The sequence below is a fragment of the Biomphalaria glabrata genome, chromosome 2, assembly GCF_947242115.1.
Source record: "Biomphalaria glabrata chromosome 2, xgBioGlab47.1, whole genome shotgun sequence".
NCBI classification, from domain to species: Eukaryota; Metazoa; Mollusca; class Gastropoda; family Planorbidae; genus Biomphalaria; species Biomphalaria glabrata.
Genome location: NC_074712.1, coordinates 7422648 through 7444659, shown reverse-complemented (window position 1 = coordinate 7444659; position 22012 = coordinate 7422648). Strand labels below are relative to the sequence as shown.

Sequence of the window (22012 nt, the reverse complement as noted above, 5' to 3'; positions counted from 1 at the left end):
CATGTCCCTGTGTCAATCTAGTCATGCATGTTAATTAGTGATTTAAACTCTGCCAAATCATTGGTTTTGCTGGCTGATTCAGGCAACCCATTTCATGCTCTAATAGCACTTGGAAAGAAGGAGCATACATTTTTTAGTGAGAAGGAGGTGAGGTGGCTGAGTGGTAAATTGCTTGACTTCCGAACCAGAGTACTCGAGTTCAAAACCTGGTGTAGACTGGGATTTTTTATTTTGAGATCTTTAGGGTGCTTCTGAGTCTGCCCAGCTCTAATGGTAGCTGGCCACCTGACACTCTCGTTAAGTTTGGTATTTGTAGACATACACAACAATGAGTCAGATATTAAAGGTGACAGAAAACAAAACAAAATGGAGGTACTAAATATTGTACTCAAACAATTAACTACAGATTAAGGAGAAAACTTCGGACTTTGTTTTCAATGAAACGTGATCAAGCAAGTATTTCCTACCTCCTCCCACGTCAAGTAAAAGTATGGATCTTTCAGTTTATTTCTCTCAATGTACTCAGCACCATGGAAGAAAGCTATAGCAGCAGCCAGTGAGAATGCTAAACATAGACAAATATTTAAAAACTAAAATTAATGAAATTTTTTAAAGCAGGTAAAAGAGCTAAAAGATCTTAATTTAGTTTTAAAAAAACATGTAGATCTTTTAGAAAATAGAATATTTTTTGTATTGGTCATTTAATCCCTTTTTCTCTCAAACATTTGTGTAAACTGGTGTTGGATGGTGTCCCGGGCAATACTTTTCAGCCTTATAGCAGCGCTTGCGTGGAAACGGTGGTTACAGCAGACAATTAAGCCAATAGGGATGCAAATCAGAACCTACATTGGCGTGTTTAAGGACAGCGTCCATTGCATTGGTGGAGATAAAAGAAAAACCCAACAAGCATCTCACTATCCACACACTGTTCCTTAAGGACCGTTATTATGGTGGACACCTGCACGGCTGGTGTGATACAGAAAAGGAACATGGGGGGATTTTACCGATGTGCAAGTCCTTTGGCTTTGCTTCAAATAATCTTGATTAGAGGGATGTACAAACTTACATCTGCTTGGATCTATCCCAGACAAAAGTTTGTGTTCAGACAGTTATAAGGAGGCAAGCTTCCATAAGCCTAGAGTTTCAAGAATCTTTAGACTCAACTCTTAGGACAGTAAGGTAGAAGAAGAGTTTGAAGGGGTTACATTTATAACAAATTCTTTATTTCATGGCACATGAAAAAAAAAAACCTAAGCAAATTAGATTTGCATAAAATTGTTTTGACATTTCTTTAACTAAAATAATTCAGATACATTTAAATGCTCTAAAATTTGAAGATAACTAAAGTGTGAGCATGATGAGATATTTCAATCTAATTAGACTATGGTGTCTGTAAATTTATACATTCACAGAATGATCCACTCAACATTTAGGTAACAGAAAACTTCAAGCACTTTTTACAAATAATTTCCAATAAATGAAAAACAATGTAGGTATAGAGTTAAATTTTGCAGATAGATTTTAATTTTGTTTCATTATGCAGGCATATTGTCTTCGGCAGTGTACAAAATAAGAACCTCACCTGCTGAGTAGGAAAATAATCCTGCAATGTAAGCCCATCTGGAGACCCTCATGCAACACAAAATCAAACCAAACACATAAGCCAACAAGAACAAAACAATGGCAATGATGAAGAATGCCAAGAAACATCTATTTAAATCTGAAAAAAAATTTTAACAATTTTGTTTACATGTATAAATATTTACAGGTCTAATTGCTTAAAATCAATATTGAATATTCTAGATGTCTCTATAGAAAACCATATCATAAACACCATGTTTAATCACTGCAGTTTTGTCTAGCATTTTTGTCTTTAAATTGAGGTGTGATAAAAAGCTGGCATTCTTTCTTAGAGCATTAAAATGTTTGTGAAATAGTCCACCTAACTCTGATGGGTTCCTAACGTTAGATGGGGAAAGTAAATGCGGTTGGTCATTGTGCTGGCCACATGACACCCTTGGTAACCATCGGCCACAGAAATAGATGATCTTTACATCATCAGCCCTATAGATTGCAAGGTCTGAAAGGGTTACTTTGTTTTCATTATTGATGTTTATGTCTTTCTTAACAGCATGTTCAGTAAATGTGCGTCTAGTTTTCTTCAAGTCAAATTTATACAGACAAGAAAAACTGTCAAAGAACATGTAAAATTCTTTTTTTTTCTTTCATTCTTCAACTTACTTTACCCTATGAATAAAAAACATAAAATAATATATTACAATAATAGAATATACATAATTTCTTTTTTAATAAATGAATGTTAATCATCTTACGCAATCTGGAAATGTATTCGTCACTTTTGGATCCTGAAATTTCTGGCATGTCATAGTTGATATTAAAGCAGTAGCCATCAACTTTACCATCAGCTTTGTCTAGAACTGTTAATCAATAAAGAAAAAGAAACAGCTTATTAGTAATATTTGGGTTTACATTTCAAAAAGATTCTATATTAAAATTTTTAAGATTAAACCACTTTTAACATCGTGTAGGCCTATTTATGATTGATATTGAGATCTTTCTTATCAGGGAAAGGCGCCCCTGCAATGGTGTCCAATCAATATATCTAATACTAATTTATATAGTAGAATGTAAGATGTATGTATGTAGCCTATGTAGGTCTTAAATAAAGATCTAAACTGCTTGAACAATCTTGACAAAAATTAGCATGAACACTCCTTGGATAATAGGTGTGATTTTAATTGGGATATAATATGTAAAGTTGCCTAACAAGAGGATCTACTAGTAGATTACATTCAATGAGGCATCATGACATATATTTGAACTATTCAAACACCATACATATAGATTCTTTTTATAATATAACAAAACAAAAACAAAACTAAACAAGAAAAATATAAAAATACTTTAAAAAAAAACTTAAACAAAGTGTAGAGGTATCAATTAGTTTGGATCAGTCATGTAGTTAAATTTGTAATAGATCTAGACCAACAACAATAAATCTGTGCGATTAGAAATATTTTTACCAATTGTTTTTGTTTAGCGCTATTACATGCTTTTAGCTTTCTCAATACGCTATAATCCAACCACTTGTCTGGACCAGTGGGGGAAATGGGGGGGGGGGGAGAGTAATAAAAGAATATCTGGGTGGAATTTACCAGAACTGGTTTTTAAAAGCATTTACTGGAAAAAAAAAGGCGGGGGGAAGGGCAATTTGAACTCTTGGCTACAATGCCTCCTTGGACAGGACAGATGTGCTAACCACTCTGCTAGTGAGGTACTTATGACTACAGAATATTGTATAGTTATGCATTGTTTCAATTTAGAGTTGCGACCTATAAAGGGGACTAATTCAGCTAATAACACCACTTCAGTACAATTCTTTCCCTTGTTCAAGATACCAAACACAATTATTTACCAATAGGTAATTAACTAATTGTTGTTTTTTAAAATTATTATTGATTTTTTTTTGTTGGCATGTTCAACTGTAAAGAAATAATTGTGCAACATTTCAGCGTGATCCAAGATAGGGTGTCGGAGAAATAACGTGTACAAAATTTTTACCAGACAGACAAGAGTCGATATAAATAAGAGCTAAGAGTTAAGGAGGTCAGATACAAAAAAGTTTGTAGCTCTATAAACTATATCTATACTGTCTATAACTATAGATCTAGATCTACAGAGTAGAGACAGTAGAGTCTGGCTAGTAGACACTAGAACTTACGTAAGTGTCGTGATACAAAAATGTCTACAGCATTTTTTTTTATTATCATAAATAATCATATGCCACCCCTGCTTGAAATCGCTGCTGACCTCAAAAGGTGTTGATTGGCGATTACAGATGCCCAACCAGTGACCGCAGCTGTATATCAAGGATTGGCCTCTTAAGTCACACAAGAAGTTGCAAAGGGAGATATGCGTCCCTCGAGACGTAAAATACCAGATATGCCATAAACAAGAAACATGTAACAGTTTTAGCAGTTAAAAAATGCTTGAGAGTATGCGTGTATCCATTCTTTCGAATGATAGTATTAGATCTATATTCAAATATTCACTGTTCAATAAATGAGGTCTCAATAAACTTGGTTCAAGCAACTTCTTATCTTCTTCTTCTTCTTAGAACTTAAACTATATTACTTTCATTACAATAGATTGAGCCTGATTTAAAAAAAAAAATCAAAGTACCTAACTATTGCACAATCTTAGATCTAAACGTTGTGTAGATTTAATCTTATAATTTCAGTGTAGGCCTATATGTCCATAGTAGAATAACAAAATAAAACTACCTAAGTGATAGTAAAGATTTACCTTCATTAACTAAGAGAATTAATTAAACCGATTATGAGAATCAGTTTATCAGAATGGTTGTATTAATATTAGAATAGATTTCAATGAATAAAAGAAAGGAGACATTTGAAAACAATTATGAGCAGTACGTTCGAGGCCCTATGTTCCATGAGGAACTCAAAGGAGTGATGATGATGATGAGCAGTACGTGGGTTAAGCATGACCACCTGGAAACTCTATTTATGTGTAGGCCTACATTTCTTTATCTACATGCAGGAAATTATGCCAAGTTCAAGCTTACAATACCTCTGGAACCTGGACACTGTCATCGAAACGGCTTTAACGATTTTCCTAGAAATTTAACGTTATGGGAAAAGACAGGATTGTGCTTTGTAAATCCGGCTGTTTTAAATCTACATGAATCAAAAAGGTAGCATATAAAATGTCAAACGAATATGTTACCGGTATGAATTTAAAAGATTATGAGGGTCGATTCAGAATTGTATGCGTTTTATTTTATTAGCAATCTTTATCTAGATCCGCAAATGTTCACAACATTCCGTCCGTCAGTTTGTATTTAATCGTGTTAACTTACAATTTAGAAGAAAAAAAATTATTAGGTCCCACCGAGATTTGAACTCGGATCGCTGGATTCAGAGTCCAGAGTGCTAACCATTACACCATGGAACCTGTTAAAGGTGAGGTTGTACATAAAATAGTAGGCCTACAGTTTGTTTGTTTTTTTCACTACCTGGTGTCTGTCTATATTTACCCATGACTTACCTGTTGGTCAGGTGTTTGATTACAACAAGATAACACGAATAGACCAAAAACTTGTAATCTCAATCTATGGATAAGGACCTAGTCTTTGGGTATGCGTAAAATTAGGAAGAAGTGTTGTAGTTTTTTTTTTAAGTATGCTTCCTTGTACGTTTGTAATCTCTTTTATATTCTAAATGGATTCACGCACAGATAATGTCTTTCAACATGTAAAATAGATCTATAGTCTATACACCTTTAGTAAAATCACTAAATTTAGAAAGCCTTCAGGACAGAAGACTCAAAAGTAAAGTAGCAATTATACATAAAACACTGAACCATAATCTTCAAATACAAAAACAAAATCTAATAAAATACTCAGAAAGACACAAAGATAAATGCACATATGTCATGCCATATGCTAGGACAAATTTGTACAAATACTCCTTCTTCCCCATGGAATGGGTTGCCTGAGCTAGCCAGGAAAGCCAGTGACTTGGCAGAATTTAAGTCATTGGTTAATATGCATGACTAAATGCATGACGCGTAGGACGTAATCATCTTCTTTTTTTGAAGTAACATCTATATTATATAAGATAAGATACAAGTAAAATTTTTTTTTTAAATAGTACCTTTAAAATAATCTTATATTGAATGAAATTGCATCCATTATTTCGAATCAACCAAAAGCTATTTTTCTAAATAGTTGCTCGAGGTCTAGAGCCTCCATGATGGATGGCCGACGTGTATAAAGATGCGTAGAGTGCAAAAAAAAAGGGGGGGGGGAGGGGGATTCCAGAAAGAGAGAGAGAAATAGCGAAGGATAGAGAGGAAGAGATAGAGAGAAAGAGAGAGATGAAGAATGATGAAAGAAATATGAAAAAAAAAAGACAAAGTTAACTCTTTCTCTCCTAGCTGACGATACCAACGTTGATTCCACCAGAATGTGGTAAATGATTACGTAGAGAAAGAGTTAAAAATACGGATGCACCAAAAAAAGAGGGGGGGGGGATCCAGAGAGAAATGGAGAGAAAGACAGGAGAGTGAGAGAGAAGGAGTGGGAGAGAGAAAAAGAGAAGAAGAAGATCGAGATAAGGAAAGAGCGAGAGAGAAAGATTGAGAAAGAGATAAATAGATAAAAAAGAGAGAAAGCGGGTCGTTTTAATTCAGTGTAACAGATCATAGAATTGACGGTCTAAAAAGTAAAGGGGATCGTTAAAATGAGGCCTGTTTATTGGAAGTTAAAAAAAAAAGGAATGGATGTTCCGGCCCCAAAAAAATATATCAGCGGGTGTAGCTGGTGTGTAAAGCTGTTTTTTCTAATATGTAATATGCATATTTTGTTTTAAATGTTTTATTTTTTTAAATGTGAATACCCCTGAGCGGCAGGACAGTCTTGTACAATGGTAGATCCGGCACTGGATAAACGTAGGAACTAATACAAAAGAAATGGAAGTGAAGATACAAAGAAATAAGCGTAATGTCACACCGTGAGTAGTAAAATAAGCCTATTTAAAATCTGATCAAAGTTACAGCAGGCCTATGTATATTGCTGAGAACTTGAACCTAGCAAATGATCTCATGCTATGTGTTTAATATGGCAGAATATGACTTTGATAGGCGCCGTGATTCGGAAGGAGATGCCTAACAGATGCGCAAGACGTTGGGACAGTTGGAGGGACTAGCCCTGAACAGAGATGCTTGGGAGATGCTGGTATGTGGCCTATACCACAGACAGGGCCGGCCTTGGATAATAGGATGCCCTATGCGAAGTGAATTTGGTGGACCCAAATGAAATAAAAATAAAAAAAAACAGCGAAAAACTAAAAATCTACGTTATTTATTAAAAACTTGCCCGTCTATATCTAAATCGACTAATAACAGAAATTCATATATCGCAATTTCCGGAGTTGTGACATAGTTAGATCATAACTATACAAATGGTTAGACTAGTAAACATAGAATCACAGTCCTCTACTATGTTGAGATCTAATCCAAGTTTTGCTTTTTTTTTTTCTAAAATATTTTTTTTAGTCCTGTCCGAGGACCCCAACTATTGGAGGCCCTAGGCGGCTGCCTAGTTTGCATGAGCCTCGCACATGACTCTAAATTACTCTAAATATTTTTTTTTGAAATAAATTGTTTTTCTTTTTCGCTGTTTTTTTTTTCTATTTCATTTGGGAACTAACAAATTCACTTCTCCTAGGGCTTTCAATTATCTAACTCCGGCTCTGAATCCTCTGATCAGTTGTACCTCACACGATCCCTGTCTTGTTTCAGATAAACATAAAGTAATGTATTATAAGTTATATTGAGTTGTAGATTTATCGAGGCTCAGTATTCATGTAGTGACAAGTTAAGCGTAATATAGTATCATTTCATTTATGGCCAATGTCTTTACTTTCCAAACCCATAAAAATTGGCTAGAATCAGAAGCGTCCTAAAAAAAAAAATCCCTAGGCTCAAAATTCCAACCTTATCTTATCTTATATAATACAGACGTTACTTCAAAAAAGAAGATGATTACGTCCTACGCGTCATGCATTTAGTCATGCATATTAACCAATGACTTAAATTCTGCCAAGTCACTGGTTTTCTTGGCTAGCTCAGGCAACCCATTCCATGCTCTAATAGCACTAGGGAAGAAGGAGTATTTGTACAAATTTGTCCTAGCATATGGGACGAGGAATGTGCCTACGAGGTTCAAGCTCGATACTCCTCGGTTTGGAAGCCAAGCATTTACCACTCAGCCTCCACCCCACACTTTGCATCCATCAGCCCACTGGATTTAATCTCACTCGGTGACTCATTAAAAAAATAGCACCTTTTTTTTTTTGTTTAACTTGTGTCAAAACACATTTCGTTATGCAAATCGAGCATGTTTTAAGTAAACACAGGTAGGACTCACAGTCACGTGATAAGAATGTAGACAACCATGCATAGTCTCGAAACCTAACCCCCGAGAAGAAAACGGACATCCCTGCTTTAGCAATGGCTCAATGTATGATGTTTTACATGTTTTTTCAAATGCTTCTTCCGATTCTGGACACAAATGCATATTTACATCCTAGCCCACACCTCCCGCAGGACGACGGGAAAGGCTGAGGACAGGGTTTAAACCTTGGACCATATCATATACTCCACAGAAGGATAGTCCAAAGACAGCCATCCTGGTTTTAAATAAAGTGTTCCTTTCAGACCTTACGATCCATCTTTAAGAGGGGGGGGGAAGGGTACAGAAACACGGGAACAAAAAAGTAGCTCTATAAGTAGTAGGCCTATAAATGAATTAGGTCTATAAATGAATTAAGCCTATAAATGAATTAGGACTATAGATTAATTAGACCTATAAATGAATTAGGCCTATAAATGAAGTAGGCCTATAAATGAATTAGGCCCATAAATGAATTAGGCCTATAAATGAATTAGGCCTATAAATGAATTAGGCCCATAAATGGATTAGTCCTATAAATGAATTAGGCCTATAAATGAATTAGGCCTAGCCTTTATAAGTTTAATTTAAGGGGAATTGTTGATGGAAGTAGTGCAGCGTCTGTGTTACATGAGTGGAAAATATGTATCACATCTACATTACTGTAAAGACAATGTTTTCTTAGTGACTGGATTTTTATATGTATTTAAATTGACTAGAACATTGTCTACCTTAATCGACCTTATGCGGGGTAATAACAACTATGAATATGCCGACTTTCGAAATTACAAATAGCGAGGGAACTCAGACGTTAGCATCCATACGATGTCAAGAATAGAATTCTAAGGAATAATAAAGATCTAGACCTTATCTTAAATGTCTATGGTCCTTATCCAATTTTTAATTCCAAGCTGGTCAACCATGTATAGTTCCATGGGTCAGCCCAAAAAATACATGAAATCAAATCATAGACATGTTTGACGCAATACTTCCTGTTTGGTTTTCTAGAAAAAAAAATCGTCTTTAAAAAATACATTAAAAAAACAAACATTTGGAACAAAATGTTTACATTTTAGCATCAGGATCATAGAAGATACAATGTACGACACCGATAAAAAAAAATAATATAATAAAATAAACATGACACAAGAGCTCTTTTGTTCCCTTGGCAAATAAATCAGTGAATAGAATAAAACTTTCTGATGTAAACTTCATGTGTGTGAATCAGTGAATAGAATAAAACTTTCTGATGTAAACTTCATGTGTGTGAATCAGTGAATAGAATAAAACTTTCTGATGTAAACTTCATGTGTGTGAATCAGTGAATAGAATAAAACTTTCTGATGTAAACTTCATGTGTGTGAATCAGTGAATAGAATAAAACTTTCTGATGTAAACTTCATGTGTGTGAATCAGTGAATAGAATAAAACTTTCTGATGTAAACTTCATGTGTGTGAATCAGTGAATAGAATAAAACTTTCTGATGTAAACTTCATGTGTGTGAATCAGTGAATAGAATAAAACTTTCTGATGTAAACTTCATGTGTGTGAATCAGTGAATAGAATAAAACTTTCTGATGTAAACTTCATGTGTGTGAATCAGTGAATAGAATAAAACTTTCTGATGTAAACTTCATGTGTGTGAATCAGTGAATAGAATAAAACTTTCTGATGTAAACTTCATGTGTGTGAATCAGTGAATAGAATAAAACTTTCTGATGTAAACTTCATGTGTGCATTTCATTTGCTACTGTTGTAATGTTTTGGTATGTTTATAGCAAATTTGTAAGACAAATTTCCTCAAGGATAATAAAGATTTATTATTATTATTATTATATTATTATTGTGACAAAATATGTAGATCTTGGCCGCAGCTGGGGCTGGGTAGCTACGGGAAATACTGCATTCCTCATCAATCTGACTCGAAGACAAGCCTTATTATTGTTATTGTAGAAATGGACTAATTCTTTGGTACTGGAGGGTCGTTATTATTATTAGGCCTATTAGTTTAGAAATGAGCTAATATTCATTCTCTGACACTGACAGGGCCAAGCTTCGTATGTGTGAGTGAAACAAAGGTCATTGTAGTCTCAACTGTGTCCACTAAGAAATTTTCTGGTGATGTGGCAGGTCTGCAGCAGTACCGCCCTCTGACAGGCGAGGCGTGTTGTCATTATTCCTTTGGTTGATATAACAACAGGGCATATTGTTATTTTAGTTAACTTCCTTAGTCGCTTAATCTCTAACCTTAGGTTCTCATCAAATTATGGGATAGTGGTACGGCGATGTCAATGATGGTTGCGGATTTTTTTTTTGCCAATATAACTGTAAATCAGGGTGATTAAAATCCACCATAGAAATAACAAGTAGGAACTTATCTAAGCAATTGAAAAGGGGGCTGATCCGTTAGTCGATGTGTAAGGGTTTATATTGTAGTCTTATCTTTCGGAATGAAGAAAAACAAACGTAGGTTTTAAATGTTTTATGTTTCAAATTATATGGAGTTAAAAACACTAGCACAATTTGTATTTGATGTCAAGGCATGCTGAAACAGAAGGACACTAACCTATTTAAAAACTCCTTTTAAAAAAAACTGCTTTCAACTATACCTTCAGTGTCAAAGCACCGCGCATACTATTTCCCAGATGAGACATTTGTTTGCTCGTTAGATGCCAGGGATTTAAGGCTGGGTTCGAGAGTACATATGAAGGCCTTAGAACTTAAGGGAAAGGTCTTCTGCTGGGACGAAGAGTAGGATTTGAAAGTTTAAAAAAAAAAATCCAAGGGAGGCAAGTTGTTAAAAAAAAAATTGACATTGAGCCCAACTCAAACACGTATACTTTTTTTTAGGGACAGTTGCACCCTAGGAAAACATACTGCACAAGAACAGATGGTGGGCAAACTAGAACATGTTGATCAGAACTAAACTTATGTCCGTTTTGAAGGGGCCGTCTACTCAGGTTTGATTTTTTTTTTAAAGATAGAGAACTGTTGAAATCCATATCATATTTGTTGATGGAGTAAAAAGAACCATCCAACAAGAGGCGGCATTTGGCTTTGGTTGGCGCAAGCCCCCGCGATACGGAGACATCATTATACAAATATGGGGGCGCCTCTGCCAAACATCCTAATGTGCTGCATCGATACGCAATAGACTGAAATACAATGTGTGGATGGATTCAAAAAAACAACTCTTCGCAACAAGGACTGGAATTATTTCAACTCTAGTCGCTTGGCTTCCGGAGCACGGAAGTCCCGGATTCGAATCCTAGTGAAGACTGGGATTTTTTAATTTCGGGATCTTTAAGGTGCCTCTGAGTCTAATGGGTACCTGACATTAGTTGGGGAAAAGTAAAGGCGGTTGGTCGTTGTGCTGGCCATATGACACCCTCATTAACCGTGGGCCACATAAACCGATGACCTTTACATCAGCTGCCCTAAAGATCGCAAGATCTGAATGGGAAACTTTAGCACAACAGGCCGCACTGCCTCCTACCTTATAGTGCAAGTATTTTAAGCTAAAATAGGGCGACATTAGTAGTTATTTGATAAACTATATTCATTGCAAAATATCAAGAAATATAACCACCGGCCCAAGTAGGCCTACACTGGATAGGCCTATGTTATGTCATGTTTTTCAGAGTCTCTGGAACGTATATATTTATATTTGAATATATCATTTATTAATATAATGTCTAGTCTTTCTTCTAGCACAAAAGCCAGACAAGACACACTGCCGAATTCCGCGATGCACTTAAAAAACAAAACAATTTTAAAGGCAGTGAAAAATGACAAAAAGAGAAGTGACACTGTGACGAGACGCTGTCAGACTAAAGAATGTGGCACACAGTACGAGCGTGTTGGTGGCAACACACGTTCCCAGATGCCTGCATAATACACACCTCGACTAGAACAGGTTCTAACAACAAAGTAAACACCGTAGAGTACAGTTAATAGCAAGACTGAAGGGAACACTAAAAGGGGGGGGGGGGTCAGACTAGTTGATTTTATTGGTACTATACACTAAGGTTTCACTGTAGATAAACTGATAGGCCTACGCAGACATCCCCCCCCCCTAAAAATAGATCTAGTCTACGTGTTTTGTTGCTTTTAGGACTTTTCTTCTTAGATTATGATCAATTCGTCCTAGCTAAAAACTCCTGCATGACGGTAGAACAGCAGGATTCGAACTGGGAACCATCGTGATAATAAAGAAGCGCATACCACACGACCAGGCAGTCATGTTGACTACGAATATATAAGATATATTTTTCCCCGACACTGATGACAACTTACAGGACAATAGAACCCAAAATCAAAACATTGGTCATTTCTGAACTCACTTTAAGACCAAATGGTAATATCTTCCAGGCAGTTATGTTGACTACTGTAATATATAAGATGTATACGAATGATGCTGTATATTTGAACGGCATTATTAAATGGGTTGCTGCCTGGTTGGGTAGTAGGAGCTGTTGATTTTCATCATTTTTGTTTCGAATTCGAAAGATAATAATAATCTTTATTATCCGAATCGGTCAACAGATACACAATAAGGCCCCTGGAGGAGGGGGGGGGGGCTCAATATTTAATGTAGAGAACCTTGATGTATCTTGCAAACCATTAAGGACAGAAAGACAGCTCATTCCGTATTTTTATTACAAACAGAGGGGGAAAATCATTACAGATGACCCTTGATAGTCCGAGCCTTTTTAATCTGACTAAGTCAGTAATCCGACGCGGAGCCCTCTCGGCGACAATGTATGTTTCGCGCTAAGTCTCGTCTCATCTCGTCTGCTTCTTGAGGTGATACTTTCTTGATTGTCTCCCTGTAATCTCATATTATCTTATATAATACAGACGTTACTTAAAAAAGGAGATGATTACGTCCTACGCGCTACTATTAGTTTACCAGCTGTAGATTTAGTGTTGAAGTTTTTTTATTTGCAAAGTTGGCAAACGTGAGCCTAAAACATTAGGCCTATCTCTTCATGAAGAATCGGAAATTATCAAGAGCTATGACCATGGTGAAAATCCCATTGACATGTAGTCGAGTTACGGTAGCTAGCGACTGTAGCGACCTGCCGTTATGAAAAATTGGGACAAAATAGAACTCATTGTGAAATGAATTGAAGATCACAGAAAACACTTAAATTGATTGAATATCTCCAAGTTAAAGAACAAATTTTAGATCAATAAATTTTTACTTTTCGTCTATTGTTTATTTTATACCATTGGAAGTCAAGAGAATTTCTTATTACTGTACACCATAAATATAATTTTCTTGACATTAACGGCTATATTTTTTGAAGTACAGCTAACTTTTGCCTTTTGGTAATCCTACACCACCAACCGGTCCCGTAAGCGTCAGTCTATCAAGGTTCAACTGTATTTAGGAAAAGACAGTTCATGGAAATGTAGGACTTTGCAGATTTAGTTATTTCAATTCAAGTAATTTGGGTAGAAAGTTGGCATGAATTTCTTATAAATATCGTATTGAAATGTAACAAATGTAATATTAATCTCTTTACACCTGAAATGCCTTGGAGTTCAATCTTTGCATCGAGCAGCTGATTACTTTTGGGGCATTAATAGATTTCGGCTTGATTCAGCCTGACTTGCTTAAGCTTAGAGTTGGTTTATAGGATTTTCTTTGCTTCGTAGCGAGAAACACAGAAACCAGAGCTGACAATATCTTACAAAACAGAAATATAAAAATCAACAACAAACAATAGACTTACACTGTGTGTCGTTGCCAGGGAAACACTCTCGAAACAGTCCCCGGTCACGTGAGTGAGCTATTTTCGCCATCTCCAGATCTGTGGTGTCACGCAGGTTAGCGGGCAGTTTACTCCTGTCCACCCGAAACTCCAACCAGTGGTCGGTGCCAAACGAGACAGACATGAAAACCAAGGTGATTGGTCCCAGGATGGTAGCTATCACGATGAGGATGGTTGCACACACGCTCATTGTGCTGCGGAATGACAAGCAGAATTAATTTGTAAACCAAGTTTTTCATTCATGTATAAACGAAGTATTCATTAATCTATAAACCAAATATACATTAATGCATCAACCAAGTGTTCATGTAGGCCTATATTTAACAGTTTCATTTCTATCTATATACGCATAATTCTCTTCGTGGCCCAACCATGCGGGACACCACGATGAATAAGGCATGGAAAGATAACTTTTATTTCTGTAAGTCGAACTAGAGTTACTCCACGTAACTTTCGCGGTGACAGAGAGCGAAGTTCAGAAAAAAAAAAGAGTGGGGCGTATGTTACGCCGCGGGTCGGCTCGTCCTGTATAATTTCTCTCTGGCTGATGATATGGGCCATGAGCATTATGACTTTTGTTTCTTTTATATGCTTAACAGCGACGAAATAAAACATTATTAAACATCCCGCAGGACTGTGGGAGATGGCGGGAGGGAGGGGCAGGTTTCGAACCATGGACCATCGAGACATCCAGAGCGCATACCACACGACTAGGCAGCCACCCAACACCCCCTATTAGAGGAACAAAACGAAGTGTTGAGTAATTAGTGTAACTATATTGAAATGAACTTGGACATAGAAGGGCATAAAGAAACGATGTGCTCCTACTAGAGTGAAGACAAATCTGTGCCAATGGACCTCATTCACCAATCGTAAACAAACAACATTTAGCCAAGTGATTCTATATATCTTCTATACAAATTGTGTAATCCATAAAGGCTGTCACGTGATACGTATTTTTCATTGTTTTATCAATATTATGACGTGGCTAAATGTGTTTATTTACGATTGGTGAATGAGGTCCATTGCTATCCCCGTTCATATTTGAGCTTTTGAGGCCCAACGTTTCGACCTGTGACATGGCAACGAGCTATTGGTCTAAACTGCCCACTAGCTGCGACGTCGCAGGTCAGTGTTCAGGCATTCTATAACGATTGGACGTGGTTCAGAAAACAAAGCCCACTATCTGAGATACTGGTTTCCAGATCAAGCATCTCGGCATGAAGTTTGTCTTTTAAAGAGGGTTATCTGGATAGCCTACTGGATTTCGACCGCTGTCTCTTGATAAAATATGCAACTTATCAACGGACAGCTGTGCAACAGAGGCGTAGTGAGCAAAACGTGCGCCCGGGGTAAGATACTTTATTGGCGCCCCCCTCCCCCATTTATCATTAACATCACATAGAAATATAGGCGCCTCTCTGGGTGTGGCGCCCCCCACCCGAGGGTAACGCCCGGGGCAACTCCCCCCCCCCCCTCACTGCGCCTCTGCTGTGGAACCTCACAAAATTAACAGTAAAAGGACTAATTGTTTGCAAGTTAGCAAGTTACATGCTTTCAGCATATTTGTCAAATAGTTCACTGGTTAAATAAACTGCCCAACACACATCTCTATTATTATGTAGGACTACTATAGACCTACGTGCCTAGGGCCAGTCCTACAGATTGCGGGGCCCCATGTGAAACGGATTGCGCGGGGCCTAGTCTGGGTAGAGATAAGGATAATAAGTGAAAATTAAGAATTTTTGTTAAAAAATAAATTCGTCATTGCATTTTATTCATACTTTATTAAATGCAAAATCACGGTCAAATTAAATTACGAGCCATCTACAATTGAAGGTAGTTTTCCAACATTCACATCTGCCTTTTAGATTTACTATAGACTATCAAAATATCGCTTTTTATTGTTTTTTAAGAGATCGAGATAGATTTAGATCTACATTTACATGCCACTGACTATTACAGATGATTACAGTAAATTAAGTATTGGAACTTCCTGTTTTGGTTTAAATTCGACAAAATTATTTTTATTAAATGAAAGTTGACAATGCTGTTGTTTTTGTTTTTTTTTAACGCGATTAGGATTGGCGTCTTCCATATTTAATGGCACCCCAAAATGACAATTTTGTCTATTTTTCAGGACATTTTTATGAGTTTTCAGGATAATTTAATAATGTCAGGAGATTTACATAACTTTTTTTTTCGTATACTTTGCAATTTATGGAGATTTTCATGAGCTCCAGGAAAATCAGGAGGTTAAGGAAACCCCGTTATAAGTTAAAATGGTTTAATTTAATTATTTACAGTTAGTGGTAGCGCGGGGCCTAAGAAAGTGCGGGGGCCCACTGCGGCCGCATAGGTTGCAGTGCCCTAAGGGCGGCCCTGTACGTGCCAATATTTTTTTGTAGGATACTTAGCAAGCCGTCAAGCTAACAACTGACATGACATGAAAGAGGCCTACACTTTTAGCCTTTCTTGGTTACAAATCAATTACGACGAAACTGTGTCAACTCGACGATCAATCTTAATTTGAGGCTCAATCAACCAATCTAAAGACGCACGAATAGCATAGCGCGATTTGTGAAGCGAAAAGAAAGAAGAAGAAGAAGAAGAAAGAAAAACATTTTCAAAAAGAGAATACCTCCTTTATACAAATTATAGCGCGATTATTTTTCTTTTAATCACTAATGAATGTTATATTTTTTTTAAAAAAAGGAACTTTTTTTTTTTCATCCCGCTATACCCCCCCCCCACCCCCCCCCCCCCCCGAAAAAAAATCATAGTAAAGCGACTGTATAAATCTCCTACAATTTATAATATTCTAATGATATGCCTTTAGATCTAGACCTAGAATAAGATGCGCAAAATGTTCCTAAATATTAATTTAATTAAATTCTTGGATAGCGGTATACCCTTATGCAAAAAAATACTCGAAGACGTAGAGTCCGTTTAAAATAAATATTTTCTGGTTCTCTAGCCAAATTTAAATTTAGTTCTTATACTTTATTTGAACAATTATAATAATAAAACTACAGTTTTCCCAGTGTGCTAGTAATTCGTTTCCCAACGATCAACATCAACTGTTCAATTTTCTAGGAAAATCGTTACAACCGTTGTGTATATTACTGTGTTCTTTGTTTCTACAAAGTTACGAGTTGAATAGAGGTAATGTAAAAAGAAACAAAACGAGTGTACGATGTTGTGAATTTAACCTGTTTAATGCTAGATTTAATTACCCTTGAACCGAATACATTACTAGTCGAAAGAAATGTCTAGAGCAACACAACATACGAAATGTAGCAATTAAAGAGTGAAACGCAGTCAGTGTTTTCTTTTTTCAAGCGTTTTTAGTGCCCTCGCCCCCCCCCCAGGCCACAAAAAAAAAAAAAGGGGGGGGGGAAGAGCTGCTATTGGTTTTATGTGGTCTGTCTGTCCATCAGTCACGTTTAGATCACAAAAACTAAAGCATCATTGAAAATCAATTACAGAATAGCCAGGAGAAATGTTGACTAGACAACGACAAGGAGAAATGTTGACTGGACAACGACAAGGAGAAATGTTGACTAGACAACGACAAGGAGAAATGTTGACTAGACAACGACAAGGAGAAATGTTGACTGGACAACGACAAGGAGAAATGTTGACTAGACAATGACAAGGAGAAATGTTGACTAGACAACGACAAGGAGAAATGTTGACTAGACGCCAACAAGGAGAAATGTTGACTAGACAATGACAAGGAGAAATGTTGACTAGACGACGACAAGGAGAAATGTTGACTAGATAACGACAAGGAGAAATGTTGACTAGACGACGACAAGGAGAAATGTTGACTAGACAACGACAAGGAGAAAACTTTAGTTGTTTTTTTTTGGATAGATTTAAGAAAAAGGCTTCTAACCAAAGGAGGTGGAGAACATTGGTTACTGTCACTGCAAAGATGCAAAGTGATGGCTGCATGATGATATGTATCACGTGATCAATTTTTTTAAAAAGTTAACCTTATTGTGGTAAACCACGAAATCTACAGACGTGTTAAAATATTAATGTTAAAGTTTGTTTATGTAACAGTGCCAACTGCATGTTATAACAATGTTTATGTAACAGTGCCAACTGCATGTTATAACAATGTTGATGAGACTGCATTATACTCCAACCAGGATACATTATCTCTTGAGCCGTTTGCGATATACATGGATAAAGAAACTTAAGATTAAAGTCAAATAGCTGCCTGGACACTGAGCAATGCTCAACAATATAGGAGACGACAAGGAAATTGATAAGTCGTGTCAGATTATTGATTTTTATTACAGGCTATCGATCTATCAATTATATTGCTATGCCCCCCCCCCACTTGTTCTCAATCACATTGTTTTTTGTTTCTCTTTTTCCCGACCTCATTATTCTGGGAGGGCTAGGTGGTTGAGTGGTAGAGCACTTGGCTTCCGAATCGAGAAGTCTCGGGTTCAAGTCTCGGAGAAGACTGGGGTTTTGATTTTCGAGATTGTTAGTGCGCCCCTGAGTCCACCCAACTCTGATGAGTACCTAACCCTAGTTTGGGGAAAACTAAAGGCGATTGGTCGTTGTGGTGGCCATTTTGCATCCTCGATAACCGTGGACTACAGAAGGGGATAACCTTTACGGTTACCAGCAGAATAATTTTTGGCAAGCTCCAAGGATCTTATTAAGTATCCCTGCAGCCTTAACATGCGTTTTGTTTTCACAGTGACTGTGAGGGAACGGTCATTATGATGTCCAATCGCCATTGTGAATTTATTTCGTATTTCCATGTTTGAAATGTGGTCTATGGTAAACCTAGAATCTTTTTGTAACATCTCGATTCCATGGCTAGGATGTTCCTCTTTGAGTCTAAGATTCGCACCTATACAGGACTGTGGCCATGACCAAGGATCGCATCAGTCTGATTTAGTGCTGAAGGCTACTAGATCAATACGTATGTGTTAATGTAGCCGTAATAATGTAGCCCTTTTGTTCAGTTCAATAGACAATACGACATGGTGAAGTCGTGTGTATTGGCACTTTTGAAACTGTGTGTGAAGGGAGCTATATGATCACGTGACCACACATTGGCCAATAGACACTTCCAGTGAGATGATACAGACTGCATTTCACACACATAAAAGCGAGACCATTTGTTATAGAAGGCGTCAACACCGACCTGCGACGTCGCAACCTGTGGTCAGTGGAGACCTATAGCTCGTTGCCACTTCGTAAAGAGTTAAATTTGAGATCCAGCGAATGTTACTTGTTGGGGTTGTCTTTTTATATGTGTAAATTGTATGTCAGTGATGGCCCACGCTTTGGGGCGGTGTAGAGAAAAATTGTAAACCCAAAAACTATGTGACAGACGAATATGAAAACTAAAAAAAAAAAAAAAATTAATCTAAAAAAAAATTAATCTGAAAAAAAAAAGAAAAAAAAAACAAACTAATTAATCGCAAAAAAATAAATTGACATGTATACATATTAACAGATCATCGCTTCACTTCTTTACAAGTTTCGGATGTTCTCTCATAATTGAGGATTACATCCTAACCCATGCCTCAACCAGGCCCGGACCATCGACACCAAGTCACAACAGTCCAGGGCACACACCACACGACCAAACAGACACTCCTTTCATAAGCCCTCTCTCTCTGCCCTACCAATTTACTTAGGACAGTCCGTCGGAATGGTACTATTTAAAACCAACTCTTTTTCTAACAACTTGTCTTGGGTATTAAGTTTCTAGTCTTTAAAAAAAAGATATTTGACAGCCATCTTTGTAGCTAGCACATTATAACACCTTGTAAGGTTTAATAGTCGCAGCTCTACCGTTTTAAACGATGCTTTAATGTATCAGGTTTCCTTTCATTCAAGTATGTCGCCATAGAGGCAAGGCGGTGTGGGTTTTATTATTCTATGAAGTGTCTTTAAGGGCTAATCTCGCGGGATTTCTTCCTAAGTACCGTGTAACACGATGTCTGCTACGCCAACGCCCTCAGTTAACACCAAATCTGTTAGTCAAATTTTTCTAAACTGCGGGCCACAGTAACCGTATAAATGCAAATAGACCCACTACACTTTTAACTCTTTCTCTCCGTAATTATTTTTTCCAGGCTTCGAAGGAATTCTTCATTTTGCTCATTACTATTTCACTACCCCTGTTATGATTGGGCTTCAATAGCTTTGTTGTTTGTTATCAGAAAATGTTGTATTTGGTATAGAATTAAAGGGAAATGCATGCTCTTTTTATATAACACAAAGTCAAGGTTATAAAATTAAACATAAACTTATTTTAATAAAGTCAAAATCAACGATGGAATCGTCGATTAGGAGAGAAAGAGTTAATAGTAGTAGCCTACATAGATTTATAAAACAGATGTCTGAAGCAAAGGTAAATAAAACGTAGACCTATAGCCTATACAGAGAAGACACTATAAAACGACCAAAGAAGTCATTATTAATTTTTTAAATAACATTAATGCTCTTTTTGTTAAATTTATATAATCATTTCAAATAATCCCCCCCCCCCCAAAAAAAAAATTTTTTTTTTTTTTTTAAATCAGTCTACTACTAATAACATGATGTGTTTTTTTTTTCCAGTTCACGGTGTGTATACTACAAAATGGTTTATGCCCACTCTGTGTTTGCTGAAGCTGTACTTCAGAGTTGATATGGTTGGTCATAGACTATTGCTAAAGGAAAATAATTCATTTAAAACCTTATTTCATATTTTGTTAATTTAAGAGAAAAAAATGTATCCCCTCGCTCCAGCGTATTTCTTTGTCATTTTTTTTATATTTGTAAATTGTATGTCAGTAATGGCCCACGCTTTGGGGCGGTGTAGAGAAAAATTGTAAACCCAAAAACTATGTGACAGACAAACATGAAAACTAAAAAAAATATTTTTTTTAGTGTTTTAAGGAAGATATTTAATTATTACGATTGTCTGATAGAGAGAAGTGCATTTAGCTTTAAAAGAAATACAGTTGGCAGTTTGGTGCATGGAATGGGTTGCCTGAGTCAGTCAGGAAAACCAATGGCTCGGCAGAGTTTAAATCATGACTACATTGACCTAAGGACACGCTTAGGACTTAATCATCTTAATTATTGAAGTAACTGTATTTTATAAGGTAAGATTACACGAAAGAAAGACGAGAATATATGACACATGTAAGTGGACTGAAAGTAGCTATGATATGTTATGCTTGATAAATGAAAACATAACTTTTAACACCCAAATTAATTTGACATCCTACGAGACACAACAGGTTCATGTGCGACGCTCTAGTTTCGTCAACAACACGTGACACACGAAACGTAAAATGCAATAGGTCTAAGAACAATCGTAAACAAATAACATTTACCCAGGTGATTCTCTAACTCTTCTATACAAATTACGATCTAATTTTTAATACACAATGGCTATCACGTGACAGTTTTTTCCCGTAGTTTTATCAATATTATCACGTGACTAAATATTGTTTTTTTTTTACGATTGGTGAATGAGGTCCATTCACAAGTCCACACATTTCGGAGGGATTTCTTCAGCCAGTCCACTTAAAGGAGAATAAATAGGTTAAGTCGCTTATTGGTCATCCAAGCTTAGTAGATTTAAAAAAAATAATTTAATGAATAGAATGGTTAAAACGCCATAAATACGATGGAGTGACGATGTCGAGGCAGACCTACCACAACTGAGAGTTAGGGCATGGAGACGATGGAGTGACGATGTCGAGGCAGACCTACCACAGCTGAGAGTTAGGGCATGGAGACGATGGAGTGACGATGTCGAGGCAGACCTACCACAGCTGAGAGTTAGGGCATGGAGACGATGGAGTGACGATGTCGAGGCAGACCACAACTGAGAGTTAGGGCACGGAGACGATGGAGTGACGATGTCGAGGCAGACCTACCACAACTGAGAGTTAGGGCATGGAGACGATGGAGTGACGATGTCGAGGCAGACCTACCATAACTGAGAGTTAGGGCACGGAGACGATGGAGTGACGATGTCGAGGCAGACCACAACTGAGAGTTAGGGCATGGAGACGATGGAGTGACGATGTCGAGGCAGACCACAACTGAGAGTTAGGGCATGGAGACGATGGAGTGACGATGTCGAGGCAGACTTACCACAGCTGAGAGTTAGGGCATGGAGACGATGGAGTGACGATGTCGAGGCAGACCACAACTGAGAGTTAGGGCATGGAGACGATGAAGTGACGATGT

At 37.0% G+C, this 22012-nt stretch overlaps 1 protein-coding gene and 1 non-coding gene across 3 annotated transcripts in view; both read right to left on the bottom strand.

Annotated features, from left to right (window-relative positions):
- The window catches only part of LOC106074821 (transmembrane protein 178B-like), a 39779-nt gene that overhangs the window by 3293 nt on the left and 14474 nt on the right, over positions 1-22012 (bottom strand). For both annotated transcript variants that reach the window (XM_013235677.2, XM_013235676.2), the window contains exons 2-5: positions 13739-13971; positions 2334-2438; positions 1583-1720; positions 468-565 (exon numbers count right to left, since the gene is read on the bottom strand). In XM_013235677.2, the coding sequence (XP_013091131.2) occupies positions 468-565; positions 1583-1720; positions 2334-2438; positions 13739-13967 (570 nt within the window). In that variant the 5' untranslated portion in view covers positions 13968-13971. The remainder of the gene's footprint in view (positions 1-467; positions 566-1582; positions 1721-2333; positions 2439-13738; positions 13972-22012) is intronic.
- Trnaq-cug (transfer RNA glutamine (anticodon CUG)) lies at positions 4924-4995 on the bottom strand. Its single transcript has one exon. It is a non-coding gene; the product is annotated as a tRNA-Gln (tRNA).